A 21,631-nucleotide genomic window follows, 5' to 3' on the forward strand; every position below is an offset into this window, starting at 1 on the left:
TTACACAGATCGGTGCAGTTATAGGTAAAAACACGAATCGGCCTGTTATAGCGCCACCATGAGGCTGATTTGAACATTTGCAAATGCCATTTTTTCCTCTGCCTACTGGGAAAGTGCGTGCAAGATTTCACGGAAATCGCCCGCTGTGTTCATGTTTTTTTTTTTTTTTTTGCACTTGACTTTTATTTCCTTTTTTATACATTCTGTAATCACATTATATGGACATACCTACATACAAACATAACAAACAAAAACAGACAAACTAAAATTTTAAATTGCATCACACATTCAACATCATCAGACACATCAATGAAAAACTTACAAAGGCATCACTGACACGGTAGACACGCAAAAAAATCTAATAAATGTTTTATAATTGACAAAATCACTTAATCCTGTCAAATTAGCAGACCTTCAAGCTCAGTTTTGAGCTTGTATATAGATCTGCTATTTTCCCTATTTATTTTTTAAATAATTGTTTGTTCATTAAATCGTAATCAAGGCAAAAGTTTGAAATAATCGTGATGTTGATTTGAAGTCGTATCGCCTAGTCCTGCCTCCAATCACAAGTCAGAGTTGAACCATTTGGACCCCTATTCCGGGGCGAACATTCACCAGAAAATAAAAGATCTATAAGCTCACAGCGCGTCTCTGTGACGCCGCGTTGTAAATTGACTATTTTCGGCGAAGAGATTTGGTGTAGAGGGAGAAAAGTAGGGGGCCTCGTAGTATAGACCCCTCTGGGACTCCGGTCAAATTTATTTACATTTCTTTATTTAACCTTTATTTAACCAGTAAAAAAAAACACATTGAGACTGAAGTCTCTTTTACGAGTGTGAACTGGCCAAGAGAAGAGGCAAATAAATGTTACACAGCTCTGCCAGTAACCACAAATACAGGACAATAACAATGACAGACATATAACATCCGTAAAAACAATACCCACTACCTAGGAAGCTCAAGGAAAAACAGCACAATACAATCTAAAGAGTGACCAATATAAAACTCAAGAGCAACAACATTTGCTACACATCAAACATCAAAGCAGGAGCACTCTCTGGGAAGTGTGCCCATGGCAATCCTTTTAAAACTCACTAGAGGTTATCACAAAAGCCAATTTGAGTCTGGTCTGCAGGTCATTCCACGACCAGGGCCTAAAATACGCAAGGCTTTTTTTTTCTCCAGCCTCAGCCAGATTGTGTTGGGGGTACGACAAGCATTTGATCTGAGATTGAGAGAGTTTTGGACTAGTTCAAATTTAGAACAAATGTAAGATGGGAGATTACCGAGATTAGCTTTGTAGATGAGAGCATACCAGTCTTGTAGCAACCTGCGAGATGTTAAGGAAGACGAACCCACTAAGGAGTACGTGAATTGGTAATAAACCTCAGTGCAGCATGAAAGAGGGGATCAAGTTTGCTCAGTGTTGAGGAACAGGCAAAGGGATGGACCGTATCGCCATAGTCAGGGGCGGCCTTAATGATCTGGGGGCCCGTTTCAAGAGCTCATATGGGGGCCCCATATGCACCCCCCGCAAAAAATAAATAAAATAATTGTGGACTGAAGTTGGTTTGCTTCCACAATCCATAATGATGCATTTTCGAACTAAATTAATTAGGCTATCTGCACTTCCACCATGGACAGACAGTTAAAACAACTCACTCACATGATTCACTTGAGCTGAGCCCTGATTCAATCAGATCTACATCATCTTCTTGCATGAAATTCTTGGACATCGGCCAGCCAGAGGCGGGCCCCGGACTGGGATGCGAGTCAAAAAATATAATTAAAAAAGAAAAATAATAATTTTGAAATTGAAACATAGGAAAGGCCGCCACTGGCCATAGTCGAGCTGCGACAGAAAGAGGCCTGTGACCAGCTTTTTTAGAGGGCAGGGGAAAGACATGACTTAATTCTATAAAAGAAGCTCAACGTGAATTTTAGCTTCTTTGCCAAATAATCAATGTGGGGTTTGAAATGTAACTTGTTGTCCAATCAATAAAGTGTAGAGTTTTAGATTTCTGACAAAATGGCAAATATATCGATTGTCTATTTGTATTTGTATGCGCCAGGCCGAAAGGCATAGCCGAGACTTTGTTTTGCACCCTGTCGGTCCGGCGGTCCGGCGGTCTGTCCCGTCCGTCCGTCCGTCCGTGTCCTTCTGTCTGTGAACACCCAATCTCCGGCACCGTTGGCTTGATTGCAGCGAAACTGGGCACACACTACCTGTGTAGAACCTCTAGCAGAACCTCTGTCCCAAATTTTTCACATGGGCCTGTTATAGCGCCACCAGGAGGCGTTTTTTTGACAGTACTCCTACAGATTTTGTGCAAACATCACCCAAATCGGTACACAGTATCTCTATAGTCATTAAACGAAACTGGTCTTTCAGATTTTTCATATTCCATCCTGATTGGCTAAGATTGGCTTCCAAAGTTTGCAGGATTGGTCCCTTTTGAACAAAATGCCTCAAATCATGAACACAAGTACTGTAGCTGCCCAGACTGATTGGGGATGCAGTGGACGGGACTTGATTGAAAGGCTTGGTTGTCTGTCCTCCTTGCGCTATTGACCAGAGTGTCCTGAAGGTCATATACTGCACTGTATGGACGATTGGTGCTGTTAGAATAATGCCGTAAAACAACCCATGCTTCTTAATTATTTGTCGGTTATTGGTTCTAAATATTGGTTTAAATATTTCCGGTTAATTGCCCAGCCCTACTTGGAGGTCTTACAAATTGGCTGCTATTTATAGCTCTTCAGTATTTACCCCATCAGCTGAATGTCTACAATGTAAATGTACAAATACAGTGGAGTTACTGTATAAAACATTGCACCCAGTACACCTCCCACCCAATATACCTTCTCTGTCCGTGAGAAATGAATTGCTATGCTGCCATTTTAAACTTTGTCAAAAGCATGGTGTGTGCCCGTGCGTGTGTGTGTGTGTGTGCGTCCTAAGACAGATACTGCTCGGCTTCCTATCTCCTGGCAACAGCTCACCCTCCGTCAACCCAAAGCCCCAGAATAATAATGTTTGTGCCTCCAGTGTGCATTTTAAAGCAGCCAGTGTTTACATGTGAAGCCTCTGACATGTGTTGGAGGTAGAGGGGATAGTGGCTGATAATGGCACGGTTGACAGATCATTTTGCAATGGCTTCTTTTTCTTTTTTCCCCCCTTTTTCTCCCCAATTTAGTTGTTATGCCAATTGCTTCCTCCCCACACACATTTCTGTGTTGTCACTGCTGCCAGTGAGGAGCCTCCCCACTGGGAGCAGGGAGTGCCCAACACTCCCCGCTGACAGGTGCCACCCCAGCCCGTAGGAGTACGTGCAATGACATTCACAGGTGTTGCCAGTGATACTAATGAAGGCTCTGTTCCATTCTGGTCAAACAGAGTCAGGGTGCTGATATTGTGCATGCTGGCTCACTGGAAACACTCTGTTACACCAGTGGGTCTCAAATTTGTTTCCAGGGACCCTCAGGGTTCTTTGAGGGGTTTCCAAATGGCCCCTTACGGATGTGTAACTCTGAGAGTGTACAAATGGAACCAAATGGACCCTTACGGGTCCAACAAGAGTTATGCGGGTCGTTGGAATTTAAAAGTGTGAGAGCCACTGTGCTATGCGAAATGGAACAGAGCCTTCATTAGTATCATTGGTAACACCTGTGAAGGAAGTAAGGAAGAGGCCCAATTTCCTTCCAATATGGCTGCTGTGCATAGAGCCTATATCGCCCTCCCCTCCCGGCTTATGTCCCCCTGAACACGGGCCAATTGTGTTCGTACAGACGCCCGACAAGGCCGGTTGCACCACGGTGGATTCGAACCCACAAACTCTGTGGTGGTGGGCACTGGGCAGGGACTTTACCACAGCGCCACCCGAGTGGCGCAATGGTGAACGTTTTAATGCTTTTGAATAATTTCGCAAATACTTTACACTATTCTCCTTCTTCCCCTAAGAGGGAAGAAGGAGGATGAGGTGTGATGAAGACGTGACGAATGTCCATTAAAGAGCAGGCAGTCTGAACCACATGGAGTGAAGTAGAGAGGGTTTCACCACTGTGCTTCAACACACACACACACACGCACACGCACACGCACACACGCACGCACACGCACACACACGCACATGCACACATGCATACCAACTCCTGCTGTGTTGCCCACTGATGTGTTAATAATCTCAGACTAGAGAGGGGGTGGGGGGGTTGCACCCTGCTGTGTCGATCTGTCCTGTATAGACGGGTGTAGCAGCAGGATTCCCAGGTTTTCTTGTACCAGAAATTATAGTTAAATACAGCATTTAGATTGGCTATTTTCGTTATTGTTGTATGATGAAGTACTGTATATACAGTAGGGCTCAGGATGTTGACCGTCATGTTTTAGGAGGTCGCCTCTACTGTACTTTTCACCATCATCATGACTTTCAGCGTATTAAGGTCCTTAACCTTTACTCTGCGATCTTTAATCAGAACGAGGTCGGTTTTTCACTGCGAGTAAAGGCATCAACCTGTATGAATGAGGCATCAAATATATGAATAGTTTTATGCAAAATAATATTTTGTTTTGTTTATTAATCACACCCCTGGCGTGTAAATGCTTTTAGGGGCTGTGTCCACCAAGGCATTTTTTCCTCAGCTGAAAACGCAAGTCACTCCTCTAAAACGCTCAAAGTTTAAAATAAATTCCAACTCTCTGTGACCAGATAAAAACGGCAGATGTGAACACGCAGTGCAGGATAGACTCTCATTGAAAACGATTCAAAACACGTGCTGCCCTCAGTCAAAAAAACAAAACAAATTTACCTTGGTGGTCCCCATAATGTCATCCCTCAGCGTTATCAACATTCATTATTTGTATGACCGGCATTTTGATGATCATGTCTTTTTTGTCTTCTTTTTGTTCATCATACTGAACATATAAAACAACTGCAGGGCCACTCCAGTCTATAAGAAACATGTGTGGTGTTGCAGTTGGCAAAAAAAACGAAATGTCTGTTTAAAAAACGAAATGTCTGCATGAGAACACAGGTGGTTCTGTGGTTGGAGAAATGTTACTCTGAACAATAATCCAGTTGCGTTTGGTGTTTTTATTTAAATTTGTATTTGAGATGCTTGTATGCTGTAATATTTCTTCACAAACTATATTAAATATAGTTGGTGAAGATTTCTTTTTTTTGGAAGACTGGTGTGGTTTCTTTTTTGTATTGGTAGTAACTGTTTTCTATTCAGGGGGCTCTGCTCTTTGAAGTGTTTTATCACATGGCAGTTCACCCATGTCTGTAGCCCTGTCACCAAACTCTTCCTCTCTAAATTCGTCAACCCGTTTGAAGTCGTCTGCCGAAGCTTCAAGCTCCCGCCTTCGTCTCAGAGCTACTAGTTCATCTGTTTGAAAACTGCCGATGGGAGATTGGGGGCCTCCAGCTGATGAAATAAAAATCTTTCATCTGCCTTTTTTTTTTTTTAACGGCACAGTTCCCCAGTCTCCAGACACCTCTTTTCATCAACAAAGCAAAGTTGTTCCACTGATGAGAGCGTTTGACTCTGATAGCTCCGGCTTTGCACCCGCAGGGGTATTTTGCATGACGGCATGTTTGTGTAAGAACCACAGGCACTGAACTAGACTGGGGTGTTGGTTGGACATGGATGTGTACGTGTGCACACGTACGCACGCACGCTCTCACACACGCACGCACGCACGCACGCACGCACGCACGCACGCACGCACGCACGCACGCACGCACGCACGCGCGCGCGCGCGCGCACACACACACACACACACACACACACACACACACACACACACACACACACACACACACACACACACACACACACACACACACACACACACACACACACACACACACACACACACACATTCACGCAATGTTTTTTATTCACAATACTATTTATGGGTGCAACAGTTAAAGGGGTATTTCACTTTAAGGTAACCGGAGTCCCTCAGGGATCAAAACTAGTGTCTTTTCTGTTTTTTTTGTTATTGTGGGGAAAGCTTTCGCTGAAAATAGCAGATCGACAAGCCGTTGACGGGTCTGACCAATCAGAGCGTTGACGGGTCTGACCAATCAGAGCGTTGACGGTGAACACGGCCGCTAAAAAAAGCATTTACATTTATTTTATAAATGTTTGGCCAAATTCAGATAATGTTTTTAAATTACATGGCCCAATATGTCTACAATCACTACAAATTGCTGCAAAACCTGTGCTATCCAGTCATTTTGGGGATGAACAAGACATTTAAAGGTTCTATGACATTCATTTTCACTTTTTTTATTTTTAATGTTTTTTTTGGGGTTTTATGACCTCCATTACACCCAAAAAATCTGAACTTTGAACATTCAGTGGATTTTCTGTGGTCTGGGGTTTTCTGAATAATTAGGCTGAAAAGTAATCTGAGCTTGGCCCTTCGGCAGTGATGTCACAGCCAATGAATCCCGCCCACTCTCCTCCTAGCCCCTCCCCTCCCCTATCCTTTCCTTTGGGGGGGGGGGGGGGGGTGGAGCAGAGGCGATGATTCACAGGCAAAATCCCTCAACAGCGACACCCGCAGGCAAAGATTTATTTTTTCATTGCAGTTGAAAAGGCTTTAGAAATGTGAGAGAAAAACACCTGCCATGGATCAATGGAGTGGAAGTTTTTGTTAAAACCTTTTATACACGTTTGAAGGACCATGACAAAGACTTTTAATGTGTGGTAAAACTGAACGTCATGAAACCTTTAAGGGTAAATGTAGGTCCGATAATGACGTACCGTGCATGTTCAAATCAACCAACCATTCTCCAAAGCATACATATATACATTACCTACACACACACCCCATACATACCATGGTGCCCAACTGGACCTGTATCCGACGCTATTCTACCAATCCTATAGGATGACAACTGCAACATAAGCCAATAACGCAAACCAACGGAGAAGGGAAGTGTCTGATAGACTGTTTGATGGCAGGCAACACGCACAGCCAACTCCATCAGCACTGCCCATCTTATCTCTCTAGTCCCCCTCCTCACGTATCTCCTCTTCCCAGGTGGGATTTTGTTTTAACCCATTCAATCCGGGAAACGCATCTCTGTCATTTTAAGATTTATTTGGCTATTCAAAAATAGCATTTTTAATAGCATGCTATTTTTTTGAAAAATCGTGAAAATGTGCGCAAATCTTTCAATATATGTATACATTTTAACTCAAATCTTTGCTTCTAGGGGGTCCCTGGAACAAAATATTTTGAGATGGGGTGGGGTCCGCGGCCAAATACATATCATTTTGGGTGCTCCTTGACATGAAAAAAGTTTGAGAACCACTGATATTATAGCAACATAAGTTCTTTTCAAAAAACTGTTGGGATTTAGAATACATTTGTAGAATCCCCCAGAAGCAAAGATTTGAGTTAAACATGTTCAAAATAATTTTTATTTTTCCAAAATAGCAGATATACAAGCTCATAGCGCGGCACTTGGTGCCGCGCTATGAGCTTGTATATCTGCTATTTTTGAATAGCCAAAGCATAAAATAATGGTTACAGCTAAGCTAAAACATCTAAAATGACACAGATGTGTTCCCCGGATTGAAGGGGTTAAGAGTAGCGAAGCTCAAATATTGGCTTTGCTGAATGAGACGCAACCTTGCGCACGCACGTGCCACCTGGGGAGTGGAGGAACACATAATGGACTTTCTCTCTCTCAATCCCCCCCCCCCTCTCTCTCTCTCCATCTGCTCCTGTGGTGTCCCAGGGGGTGGAGGAGGGGCCGGGTGAATTTTTAACCCATTAAAACCGGGAACGCATCTGTTTTTTATACTTTGGCTATTTTAGAAAAAACGTGAAAATGTGTGCAAATCTTTGAATATATACTAAAATCTTTGCTTCTGGGCGTCCCTGGAACAACATATTTTGAGATGGGGGTCCGCGGCCAAATACATATCATTTTGGGTGTCCTTGACATGAAAAAGTTTGAGAGCCACTGATATAGCAACATGCATTTTTTTTTACTGTTAGATTTTAGAAGACATTTGTAGAATCCCCCAGAAGCAAAGATTTGAGTAAAAAATGTTAGCTTTAAAAAAATATATATATATATAGATTTGCAAAAAAAAATCGCGATAAAAAAAAAGCAGATCTACAAGCTCATAGCGCAGCACTCTATGAGCTTGTATATTTGCTATTTTTAAGTGTAAAATATATATATATTTTTTAGCTCAAATCAAAAAATGACACAGATGCGTTCCAGGTCTTAATGGGTTAAGGGCTGATTCATTCTTAGCTGCGCGGAAAATAGCTGACCTGGGCGCTATGGGTGGCGCAGTGGTAAAGTAGCTGCCCACCGCCACAGAGTCTAGGGGCCTTGAATCCACTGCGGTGCATCCAGCTTTGTTCGAGTGTCTATACGAACACAATAGGCTCTATGCACAGCAGCCATATTGGGAATGAATTGGGCCCCTTCCTTACTTCCTTCACAGGTGTTACCAATGATACTAATGAAGGCTCTGTTCCATTCTGGTCAGGGTGCTGATATCGTGCATTTTGGCTCACTAGAAACACTCCATTTTGGTTCCCAAATGGCCCCTTATGGTGGGTGTGTAACTCTGAGACACACACACACATGGAACCAAATGGACCCTTACGGGTCCATTTGGTTCCATTTGTACACTCAGAGTTATGGGGGTCCTTGAAAATAAGACAACCACAATGCCACACTAAATGGAACAGAGCCAAGTTAATTAGTATCATTGGTAACACCTGTGAAGGAAGTAAGGAAATGGCCCAATTCATTCCCAATATGGCTGCTGTGCATAGAGCCTATTAGCCCGTGTTTGGGGCGAGAGGGAAGCTGCCGGTGCAGGTAGGGTGATATTTTGTCACTGCACGTATTCCTATCTTGTCAGCAGGGAGTGTTGGGGCGGGAGGAGCAGGACAAAAGGCTCTACGTCCTCCCGGTGGGGGTTCCTCACTGGCATGGGTGAGCCAGTATGATACAACACACAGAAATGTGTGTGGGGAGGAATCAGAGGTGGAGTGGAAAGTAACTAAGTGCATTTACTCAAGTACTGTACTTGAGGTATTTTTTTTTACTTTACTGGAGTATTTCAAATTTTCACTACTTTTACTTCTACTCCACTACATCTCAGAGGCAAATATTGTACTTGTACTCCACTACAATTATTTGACAACTTTAGTTACTATAGTTAGTAGTTACTTTATTATCATAAGTTATTATTACTAAACATACATTAACCACTTCAGCCCTATATACATTTCGGCTATTTTCAAAAGATTTTTATACAATTTTTCACATTTGAAAACTTGTGAAATGGGACCTTCTGCATAATGAGTACTTTCTACGTCTGGTACTATTAAGTACATTTTGATACCAATTACTTTTGTGCTTTTACTCAAGTCAATTTTGAATTCTGGACTTTTACTCGTAACAAAGTATTTTTACATTGCAGTATTGATACTTTTACTGTGATACTTTAAGTAAAACATTTGAGTTCCACCTCTGGGAGGAATCAATTGGGATAACTACTAAATTGGGGAGAAAAAGAAAAAGATAAGAAAGGAAAAAAAAACAGCGTGGTGAGCTTGTGGACGGGCTATTTTCACCGCACGAGCACAAATAAGCCGTTAGTGTGGCAGTGCTGCTGTGCCCGTATCCCCGTGGGGTTTGAACCTGTATAGAAGGCCTGGCGGCGCTCCTCACTGCTGATGATGGGCACTGGCTCTGCAGGCTGCAAATTGCCATAATGTGTCCTGGAGCGGTCTGGTGCACACACAGGGCTCTATCAAGACTTCCATCTGTGCTGGACGCGTGCACACACACACACACACACACACACACACACACACACACACACACACACACACACACACAGGCATGGAGAAAGGAAACACACACACACAGAAACTCGGATACAATAATCAATTACTTGCATGAGATAATGTAGATATACATGCACACACTCGCGCAGGCACGCGCGCACGCACGCACGTGCACATTCTCCTTTCTTGTGCTGGACACACTCCATCCGTCCTCAAGGGCGAACGCGCCGTGCTCCCCGTTCAGCTGGCGCACTTTAACTCCCCCATGTATGAAAAATGGAGTGCAATTTACACTAATTGATGAGCGCTGGATTAACACACACAGGCTGACTACACACCGTAAAAAACAAAAAAAGACAATTGGCCGCTCAGCCAAGGGTTTGCCCTATAGTCTCCCACTGCATGCACACACACACGCGCACGCACACACGTACTGTACTCGGATAGTCTATGACCCATACAGCACGCACACACACATTTGTGCGGACAGGCTCGTACGCACACACACACACACACACACACACACACACACACACACACACACACACACACACACACACACACACACACACACACACACACACACACACACACACACACACACACACACACACACCCTCGTGGCTGCAGAGTAGCTTCAGTGTTAAATGCGCAGATGTTGCCTCCCAAGCGCTCGCTCTCTCTCTCTACAGTAGGTGGGCGAGTGAAGCTGACTGCATGCAAATGCAGCAGTTTGAGCAGCGCGGCGTCCATGTTAACAGTGCACACATGTGCATGTTAATACCTCATACACATGCATGGAAGCCTGGATGCTCTGCATGTGGAAAGGGCTTTTTTAACCACTTCAGCCAGTGGTTCTGAAGCGTTTTTCAAGGACCTCCCGCTTTGGTGTGCACTCAGGCAACGGACCCCCATAACTCTCAGAGTTACAGACCTATAAGGGTCCATTTGGTTCAAAGCAAACATTTTTAACAAAAATCTGTGCTTCTGGGGGTCCCTGGCACAAAACATTTTCAGATGGGGGTCCGCGGCCAAATGTATATTAATGTATGGGTCCTTGGCTTGAAAAGGGTTGAAAACCACTGCTCTAGACTCAGTAAACTGGACCTGAGTTAGCTCTGTACCTGGACCGCTTTTTTTTTGTCGACACCAAATCTCTTCTTCGCCAAAAATAGCTGATCTACAAGCTCACAACGGGGTCGCGTTAAGGCACATTGTGAGCTTAAAAAAAAGTACCTCAAGATCGAGCTTGTAGATGTGCTATTTTAGCTGTTTTCGAAAAAGTAATAGTTTTGGACATTCCACCCGACATGGACGACTTATTATGTGGTTTGTTTTGTACAGTATTGTGTGTGTGTGTGTGTGTGTGTGTGTGTGTGTGTGTGTGTGTGTGTGTGTGTGTGTGTGTGTGTGTGTGCATGTTGTCACTGTACAGGTTATTTTTAAATGCTGTTTTCTTGGCAGACTGTGTGTTGAGGCCTGCGGAGACTCTCTGTGTGTGTGCATGAACATGTGTTTGTGTGAATGTGTGTGTTAAACAGACAGTGATGTGATTTGGGGGCACAGTGTAGGAGAGACATACAGTAGGAGAGCTGAGAGGGAGAGAGCATAGGAGAGACAGACAGTAGGAAAGCTAGCTGATTATATGCATCAAGCTCCCTCTCTTTCTTGCTACAGGCAGTGGTGGAAAAAGTACTCAAATGTTTTACTTAAGTAAAAGTATCAATACTCTTGATACTCTTTTACAAGTAGAAGTCCGGAATTCTAAATTTACTTGAGTAAAAGTACAAAAGTATTGGTATCAAAATGTACTTAAAGTACCAAAAGTAGAAAGTGCTCATTATGCAAAAATGTCCCATTTCAAGTTTTAAAAATGTATAAAACTCTTTTGAAAATAGCAGATCTACAAGCTCACAATGCGTCCCATCGCGACGCATTGTGAGCTTGTTTTCAAGTTTTCAAATAAATGTAGTGGTGTAAAAGTACAATATTTGGATCCGAGATGTAGTGGAGTAGAAGTAAAAGTATTGGGAATTGGAAATACCCCAGTAAAGTACAAATACTTCAACATTGTACTTAAGTACAGTACTTAAGTAAAATGTACTCAGTTACTTTCCACCACTGCTTTCTTGTTATAGGATATCGGTTAAACGTTGGCCCTCCAAAGCAAACCATGTGCTTCTCTGTGAATTCGCCGCGGGGGCCTCTGTACAGGACAACTTCCAATTTTAGATGTGTTACTTTGGCTACGTTTTCTCCGCTCCCCCAGTCTGGCTACAGAAAGCTGTTCTGTGATGCATCTCCAGAGCTTTGGAGGCGGTTTAGGTTTTTTTGTTCATGTGTTCGCGCATCTGTCTCGGTCTCACGGCGTGAGGGAAAATGGGTCACAAATTGAGCTTCCTCGCGGAAAACGGTGTCGCCCCGGTTATGGCTCAGGTGGACCGATAAATCACATTGTTTAGTTGGCGGTGTTGTGTTAGCATGCCGCGGCCCTCTGCGACCTCGCTACACCTGTCTCAGTTTTGGGAGCATCTCCGCCGAAACCCACTGAGATGGAAGAGTCTGGTAGGAGACTGTGGTTCCATTTTTCAGACCTTCTTCGCTCCAAGAAGGATGAGGAAAGTACGAGATATTGTTAAATTCCAGTGGTGTAAAGTAACTAAGTACATTTACTACAAGTACTGTACTTGAGTACAATTTTGAGGTACTTTTACTTTACTGGAGTATTTCCAATTGCCTATACTTTTACTTTTACTCCACAGGAGGCAAATATTGTACTGTTACTCAACTACAATTATTTGAAAACTTTAGTTACTTTGCAGATATGAATTATTACGTTAAACATACATTAACCACTTTAGCCCTATTTTATACCTACGGTATTTGAAAATAGCAGATCTACAAGCTCACAACGCATCGCGACGTGAGCTTATAGACCTGCTATTTTCAAACATTTTAGTATTTTTACTTTTGGTACTTTAAGTACATTTTGATACCAATACTTTTGTGCTTTTACTCAAGTAAATTTTGAATTCCGGACTTTAACTTCTAACTGAGTACTTCTACATTGCAGTATTGATACGTTTACTTAAGTAAAACATTTGAGTACTTTTTCCACCACTGTTGAATTCACATTAAAGCTACAGTACGTAAGTTTTATGTTGGACATAATTGTGAGAAGAGTGGTGAAAGCACCTTGAAAGTGTTACTATATGTTTGCATGAATGGAAAAGGATTTTGTTTTTTGTTTATGTTTGTGCACCCCAAGGGCACCGCTCTTTTTCCCCCTGTATGACTCATTAGTTGAGAGGCAGACCATCATTCATCCCAGGATGCTACATATAGTGCATGCTAACAAACAAACAAACGCACCATGGGGTGACGGGGCTTTTTTCAGTTGCAGCCGCCTCCCTTTGAAACCCACTCCCACCTCGCATCAAAGCCGTCCCCACCCTTGCCGTGTTCAAAGCCTCCCTCGAAACCCACCTTTTCAGACTAACTTTCATTTGAAAAGGTTTTTGCAAATTTTGGAATATACATTTTTGCAAATCTTGGAATATACAGTATATTTTTTAAAGTGAACATTTGTAAAATAATTAGTTCCAGGGAGCCCCCCAGAAGCAAAGATTTGAGTTGCTTAAAAAAAAAGAAAAATTCAAATATTTGCACAAATGTTCATGATTTTTCAAAAATAGTAGATCTACAAGCTCATAGTGGGGCACTCGGTGCCGCACTACGAGCTTGAGCTATTTTTGAATAGCCAAAGAAATCTAGAATGATCTAGATGCGTTCCCGGATTGAATGGGTTAAGCAAAGGGGGACTTTTGTTTTCGTGTGTTTTTTATTTTATTTCATGGATAACATTTGTATGGATCTGGAGACGGACGGACATGTAGATCTCTGTCACACAGGAGGAGGAAGAAGGGGGGAGGGAGTAGAGGATGGAGAACAGTTAGGAAAGAGGTAGAGAGGAAGAGAAGAGGGGGATTTAAGAGAGAGAGGAGGGGGTAAGGGGAATATTGAGTCACAAAGCATTTATGTCAGATCAAAGCTAAGCCTTATCTTTGAGAAAAGGGGATTTGGTAAAACCCCAGGGTCTGTATCTGTCTGTGACGTGTCCCCCCCCCCCTTCATAAATTATTTTTTTCCCCTCCGTTTTTCTCTTTGCATCTGTCTCTCTCTTTCTCTCTCTCTCTCTCCATCCATCAAGTAGTCTCCCTTTTAAGTTTCTCTTCCAATGTGGAATCATTCGGATTTGTTCTGCACTTGTCATGGTACTCTCTCTCTCTCTCTCTCTCTCTCTCTCTCTCTGTGTGTGTGTGTGTGTGTTAAGGAACTATGTCAGAGGAGTGTGTGTGCGTGTCTGTGTTAAGGAACTAGGTCAGAGGTGTGTGTGTGTGTGTGTGTGACACCTAGTCAGGGAGGACGTTTCTTTCCCGGGGGTTGATGATGATAACTCTGAAGTGTGGAAATTAATGTAGCACACGGTCTTGAGGTCATAGAGAGGTGAAGCCACAAGTACACAGTAAAATCATTTATCCATTTGTAAACCTGAGCGTGTACAAATGTAACCAAATGGACAAGAGTGTCGTCAAACAACTAGTGCTGTCAAACGATAAAAACGTTTAATCACGATTAATCGCATGATTAATCACTTTTTTTTATCTGTTCAAACTTACCTTAAAGGGATATTTTTCAAGCCTTCAGTACTCTTATTGACATGGGAGTGGATAAATATGTTTGCGTGCGATGTTTGTAGCTGCTACAAAATCCAGTGGTGTAAAGTAACAAAGTACTTGTACTCAAGTACTGTACTTAAATACAATTTTGACATATTTTGACTTTTTTTACTTTACCCTAGCCCTTACAAAACATACAGATTGTAGATCGGCTATTTTCAAAGGATTTTTATGAATTTGATACATTCTGCGTTTAATTCTGAACGTTTCCTTTTAACAGAGTATTTCTACATTTCAGTATTGGTACTTTTACTTAAGTCAAATATTTGAGTACTTTTTCCACTACTGACAAAATGAGTCGCCTCTCTTCACACAATTCCCATGCTTTTAAAATGTATCATTTCTGTCAGACAGTTCTGTGTTCTTTGTTTTAACCTCAGGCATTATATTCTCCTTCATATCGTCGCTGTCGGGTGGAAACTGTCCAAAATGAAAAGTAAATAATTCTGACTAATAACCATGATCACAGTAGAACAATCACGATGTGATCCCAGCAGTTGGTCTGTCGCATGTGGGCGATGGATGGCTCTCTACATAATAATGTGTGGGTTCATCTCGCACCGTGCATGACAAGTGCCTCTCTGTTTAACCCGTTTAGACCGGGAAAGCATCTTTTACCCATTATCTTATACTTTGGCTATTCATAAATAGCAGATCTAGATCTGCTATTTTTGAAAAATCTGGAACATTTGTGCAAATCTTTGAATATATATATATATATTTTTGAAAACAACATTTTTAACTCAAATCTTTGCTTTGATGGGGATCGGCTGCCAAGAACATAATTTTGGGGGTCCTTGACAAGAAAAAGTTTGAGCACCACTGATATAGCAACAATAGTTTTTCAGACAAATGAAGCCATTTGTTGAGACATTTGACAGTTACAAATGTTCGCTTTAAAAATATATATATTGAAAGATTTGCACACATTTTTCACGATTTTTCAAAAGTAGCAGATCTACAAGCTCATAGCGCGGCACGCGCTATGAGCTTGTAGATCTGCTATTTTTGAATAGCCAAAGAAATCTAAAAATGACACAGATGCGTTCCCGGATTGAAAGGGTTAACTGGGGGTCGCTGATTGCCCGGGGCAATGTGAACTCCCTGTGGGTTTGGGTTAACTGGGTGTGTACAGGCAGCCCCGGTGGAACGCTGTCAATACGCCTGGGGATGTGTGTACAATACCCCCCCCCCCCCCCCCCGAGGAAGAATTTATGTTATGCTATTATGGTTGTTTACATGTATATGTAAGCCACCTGTCCTAGTCCCTCCTCCTCCTCATGCCCACACCTGTTGTGTTATGATAATGAGGGGGGGGGGGGGGGGGGGGTATAATTTTACTGTGTCATTAAAGTGCTGTATTTCTATTGGCACGTTTGACCCTCAAGGTTTCAGCCTCCAGGAAGAAACTCAAAATAGTCAGAGAAGACATAAAACACCACCAGGGGGCTTAATGAAGTTCTATCAACCTCATAGACACATGAAAAACAGAAAAAGTGCAAAACCATGGCACCACCTCTTTAATAGTGCTGAATACAATACATTATGATATGACATGATATGATGGTAGCCTGTAGGGGCCAAGATGTCCACGCTAGGCCTCACAGCTATTGTTTTTGGTACAGCCTGTCTGTTATGGTTCAGCTTGTCCAGTTTACACTGTAAATCGCTGTTTCTCAATGTCTGGTCCAGGGCCCACCACAGGGTCTAAATGGACCCTTATGGGTCTGTAACTCTGAGAAAAAATGTTCAGTGTTCATTTAACTCTGAGAGAGCGTACAAATGGAACCAAATGGACCCGTTCCATTTGTACGGGTTACAGACCCGTAAGGGTCCATTAGGAACCACCCCTGGTGGTCCTGACATTGAGAACCAGAGGTGTGAATGAGGAGAGAGGGAGGGAGGGGGAGAGAGGGAGAGAGAAACAGATGGAGGGACAGAGAGAGGTGATAAAAAGCTGTGTGGAGAGAAAGATGGTGTGATATGAGAGAGAGAGAGAGAGAGAGAGAGACACGGGTACCCGTTAGAGGTGATAGTGGAGGTGGAGATGAGAGAAAGAGAAAGCATTGATGGAGATAGATAAATCAATCAAGACCAGATCTGAATGTTTGTAAACAAAAGGGGTATTACCGGATAGAACGTCTATATGGACGTTTTCACGACATGAAATAACGTGTCCAGAACATTTGAATGTCTAGTTTGCCAAAGCTGTGGATCAAATGCAATAACAATATCATACTGTAAGTGTCCCGTTCTTCCAGAAGTAAGGTTAATGAATAAAACGGCTCCAACGCGACGCTGCCCGTCTTATCTACCTGGACATACAGTGTTGGTTATGGGGATGTCATGATGATGATGATGATGATGAATAAATGGAGAAAGCGCTAGAGGACAAACAGGAGTGGAGAGGAAAGTGATGCAGTCAGTAGCTGTGTTCCATCCCAAAGTGTCAAATGAATTTACCAACTGCTGTTTTCAAACATCTTAACCCTTTAAGACCTGAGGCGATAATTTAAAAAAATCTAAATCTTAACAGTTTTTGGGAAAAAAAAAAAAATCAAAAAAAAAATAATTCAAGATTTTTTAAAAATAGCAGATCTACAAGCTCATAGCGCGGCACTCGATGCCGCGCTATGAGCTTGTATATCTGCTATTTTTGAATAGCCAAAGAAATCTAAAGTGACAGAGATGCGATCCAGGTCTTAATGAGTTAAGACCTGAGGCTGATTATACAAGTTTTATGAAAAAAACATATGTTGCTACTTCAGTGGTTCTCAAACCTTTTTCATGTCAAGGACCCCCAAAATGATATGTATTCGGCCGCGGAGCTCCATCTCAAAATATTTTGTTCCAGGGACCCCCAGAAGCAAAGATTTTAGTTAAAAATGTTCGTTTTAAAAATATATATATATTCAAAGATTTGCACACATTTTCACGATTTTTCAAAAATAGCAGATCTACAAGCTCATAGCGCGGCACTCGTTGACCGCGTTCCCGGTCTCAATTGGTTAAAAATGAAAGGTCCACTCCCGTCACTTTTAGACGTGTGCTCAAATAAATGAACGTGGTTCTGAACCAACCACTCACACTGAAGATGTGAGAATGGTCACTATTAGAGCGGCGGTGTCCACGTGTCATAATGTGTTCAACAAAGACGTCTTTGTCGCTACGGGATTCTTTTATGGACTGTCTTTTGTGATACTGCTGTTCCCATTGAGCCTTACTAATGCAATCATAATTCACACAAAGACAGACAGACAGGCAGGCAGGCAGGCAGTGTGGTAAAATTAAGAGGTTAATTAAAATTTAGGCACACACACACACACACACACACACACACACACCATGCCGTATTCTGTACAGTGTACATAATACACACATGATAGACACACGCTCACAAAGACGTTCTCAATACCATGCTTCATGTGTTCACGCTCATCTCATTCATACCTCTGCTTCTGTTCTTTTTGCAGGTGACAGCATGAGGCACCCAGACATGTGACATCCCTCTGAGGGTTGTGAGCTCACTTCCCCCCGCCCCTTGACCTGCCCTGGAGTGACGCCAGGCCTCGCATATAACACACAATATTCTTCAATCACGTTATCATCAACCAATGTCCTGGTTTTGGGCTCGAGTTGTGTTTTGAGATCAGCATCAGCCCCAAGAGCAGCTACGAGCCCTTCCCACCTCTCAAAACAAACTGATCGCCTTCGTCATCAAATGTCCAAGGTTTGGGGTTGAATAAAACAATATCGAGGCCATCCAAAAAAGGACCGGCTCACCCCTACAGCCTTCCCTCGAACTGCCCATCCCCCCCTTCCTGAAACGATGGAGACCCTGTCCCAGGACTCCATCCTGGAGTGCCAGATCTGCTTCAACTACTACAGCCCGCGGCGCCGGCCCAAGCTGCTGGACTGCCGCCACACCTGCTGCTCCGTGTGCCTCACCCAGATGCGGAGCAGCCAGAAGGAGATCCGCTGCCCGTGGTGCCGCAGCGTCACCCGGCTCCCCGCGGGGCTCTCCGTGTCGCAGCTCCCCGACGACCCCGACGTCATCGCCGTCATCGCCATCCCGCACGCCTCCGAGCACACGCCCGTCTTCATCCGCCTGCCCAGCAACGGCTGCTACATGCTGCCGCTGCCCGCCGCCAAGGAGCGGGCGCTGCTGGGCGGCCTGCCGGGGGGGGACATGATGGTGGGGGGCTGCCGCTTCGCCGGGATGCAGCAGAAGGGCCTGGCGGTGGTGGCGGTCGTGCCCGCCGAGCAGCAGCCCCTCGGGCTGGGCATGGCCCTGGAGGGCGTGGGCATGGGGGGCATGGGGGGGATGAGGGGTCTGGAGATGGGGATGGGCGGGGGGGTCGGAGGAGGAGGCGACGGCGGGGAGAGGAGAGGAGGAGGAGGAGGGGCGGGGGGGGCGGTGGTGGGGGTCGGCGGGACGGGAAAGGGGTCCACCTGGTCGGGCGTGTGCACGGTGATCCTGGTGGCGTGCGTGCTCCTGTTCCTGCTGGGCATCGTGCTGCACAACATGTCGTGCATCTCCAAGCGCTTCACCGTCATCTCCTGCGGCTGAACGTGAGAGAGAGAGGGGGAGAGAGAGAGAGCGGACGGACGGACCGCCCTGCTATCTCCTCCATCTTGGTCCACCCTGCTCTGTGCCTCCTCAAGGATGGGACTCCTCCGCTGAGGTGGCAGGGACTGAACACATATCCGCAGGCACCACGAGGAAACTATAGAGACTATGAGAGCGAGAGAGATAGATGGGTAGATACATAGATAGATAGACAGATAGGTAGAGGGACAGTAGAAGGAAAAGATGACAAAAAGACTGGTTGACAGATTAGGTAATCAAATCTGTCATTTTTTTTTAATAAGTCTGGGAAACTATTGGACGTCGGTTACACAATACACACACACACGCACACACGCGCGCGCGCGCACGTGTGCACACATACGATCCGCCCTCAGCCTCCCATGATGCTTTGCTGACCCTGACAACCCCCCCGGGCTCTGTTCCGTCCATTCGTATGGACAGAAAGACGTAAGAACGACCTTGTTGAATATTTGGCCGCAGGACTGTATTATCAGCTTTGACTCTGTGGTTTAGTCTAATACACACACACACACATCAGCACACACTCAAGACACAGATGGTATTGACAGTTTTGGTCTGACACAAACACACTCACTCACACACACAATCGACGATGCATCTGTTTAGCTGTGGGGGCTGGTAGAAGTCTGTCAGTAAAAGTGTGTGTGTGTGTGTGTGTGTGTGTGTGTGTGTGTGTGTGTGTGTGTGTGTGTGTGTGTGTGTGTGTGTGTGCGCGCGCGTGTCCATCAGAGCTGTGAAGAGCTTTGACCTCTTTGACTGTCATCTTCTCCTAGCCCTCACCATGGTTTCTGCAGTGAGATGCGTGTGTTTGTTGAGGGATTTGTTGGAATAAATCACACACATACTTGTATACACAGGGTTGGATTTTCGGTGGGGGGGATCCATGCCTCTGCTTTTGATATCCAGCCTCTTGTCGTTCATTTTGGTTGCCGGTGGGGATATATATTTTATCCCTGCTTCTGATCAGACTGAATTAAATACATACATTTGCTTTTGGGAAATGTAGACTGTTGTCTGATATGTTTGATATTTATGTCTGATATCACAATAAAAGAAAATATATGAAGAAATGTATGTTAACCACATTAACCCTGGCACCTCTATTTTAGGGAACTTATTCCAAATGTCTCAATTTTTTATTTCAAAATAGCGATGCGACACGTGAGCTTGAAAATTGGTTCCCCCTGTGTCTTTTTTCTTTCTTTTTTTTCTCCTTTTTTACAAATCAAACCCTGTGTACATGCATATGCACACACGTACAGTATGTACATACTGTAGACATGCAATCTTGCATATGAGCAGACACACACACGTGCACGCATGCACAGATTGCACATACAAGTGCAATCTGTGCACAACATTATTTGTGCCATGTACACATGGTAGGCCTACATGGTATTTTGACATGCCCCAAAAGCACAGGTGTTTAAGTAGACATGTCTTTAGAAGTAGGATTGAGTTGCTATGCTGACACTGTACATTTTTTTTATGTATAGCAACCTTCTTCAAGCCTTCTGAGTGGGAACTCTACAGTATAGACGGTATAAACATTAACACAAATCCGTGGGAACGGAGCTTTCTGTTTAGTGAGTCTTCATGCCAATTATGTCTTTTCTGACTGGTTTGCCCTTCCAAGAACTATTGATCATCTTACACACAACCCCATGAAAAATGGGAATTAAGCCACTGGAAACCCGAATCCACCGTAGCCTTTAAACCAGTGGATCTCAAACCTTTTCATTTCAAAGACTCTGAGAGTTTCAGACCTGTAAGGGTCCATTTGGAAACCCCTCAAGGAACGCTGATAGTCCCTGGACCCCACTTTGAGAACCACTGCTTTAAACCATGTAATTTAGGGAGATGTACAGTAGATCTGCTTTTTTTTGGCCAATGTTCCCCCAGAATATGGATGTTGGATTTCAAGTGGTTAATCTATTGATTGTGTTCATAAAAGACATGTCCCATACTGGTATTCGCTCTACATTAAATATATTTGCCATAACTAGCCGAACTACAAGCTCAGAACGCACAACAACGTTGTGAGCTTGTATATTTGATCTGTTGTGTTTTAGTTGTGTCTGCACCGTTCCCATGGTTCTGTATGGATGCTTCACATATTGATTCCCAAACTGTTTCAGCCGAACGATACATTTGTTGTCTCCCCAGGACTTTACTTTTGAAAAATGTTTTAGAAATAATACTGAAGAACTTTGATATTGGATACTCGCGAGTTTGTTGAGATGGTGGACTCTTCAACTTTGACCGGGTTCAACAGCACCGCCCGCCCACGGACATGCGCACACGCAAGCACGCACACAAACACTCCAATTCCCTTCATCTTCATCCTGTCTTTGATCTACGTATGTACGTGGGGTGTGGGTGTGTGTTTCTGCGTGCGTGTGCATGGCTGTATTAACAGTGTGTGCATTTGCAAGTGTT

The 21,631-nt window shown here is 43.8% G+C and overlaps 1 protein-coding gene across 1 annotated transcript in view; it reads left to right on the plus strand.

Moving 5' to 3' along the window:
- LOC311039313 (E3 ubiquitin-protein ligase RNF152-like) overlaps nucleotides 1-21,631 on the plus strand; it is a 75,459-nt gene extending 53,828 nt beyond the window's left edge. Inside the window, exon 3 of the mRNA XM_084049104.1 lies at nucleotides 18,054-21,631. Within this exon, the coding sequence (XP_083905230.1) occupies nucleotides 18,410-19,150 (741 nt within the window). The 5' untranslated portion in view covers nucleotides 18,054-18,409 and the 3' untranslated portion in view covers nucleotides 19,151-21,631. The remainder of the gene's footprint in view (nucleotides 1-18,053) is intronic.

Source organism: Gymnoscopelus microlampas, assembly GCF_963454915.1.
Source record: "Gymnoscopelus microlampas genome assembly, chromosome: 22".
NCBI lineage: Eukaryota > Metazoa > Chordata > Actinopteri > Myctophiformes > Myctophidae > Gymnoscopelus > Gymnoscopelus microlampas.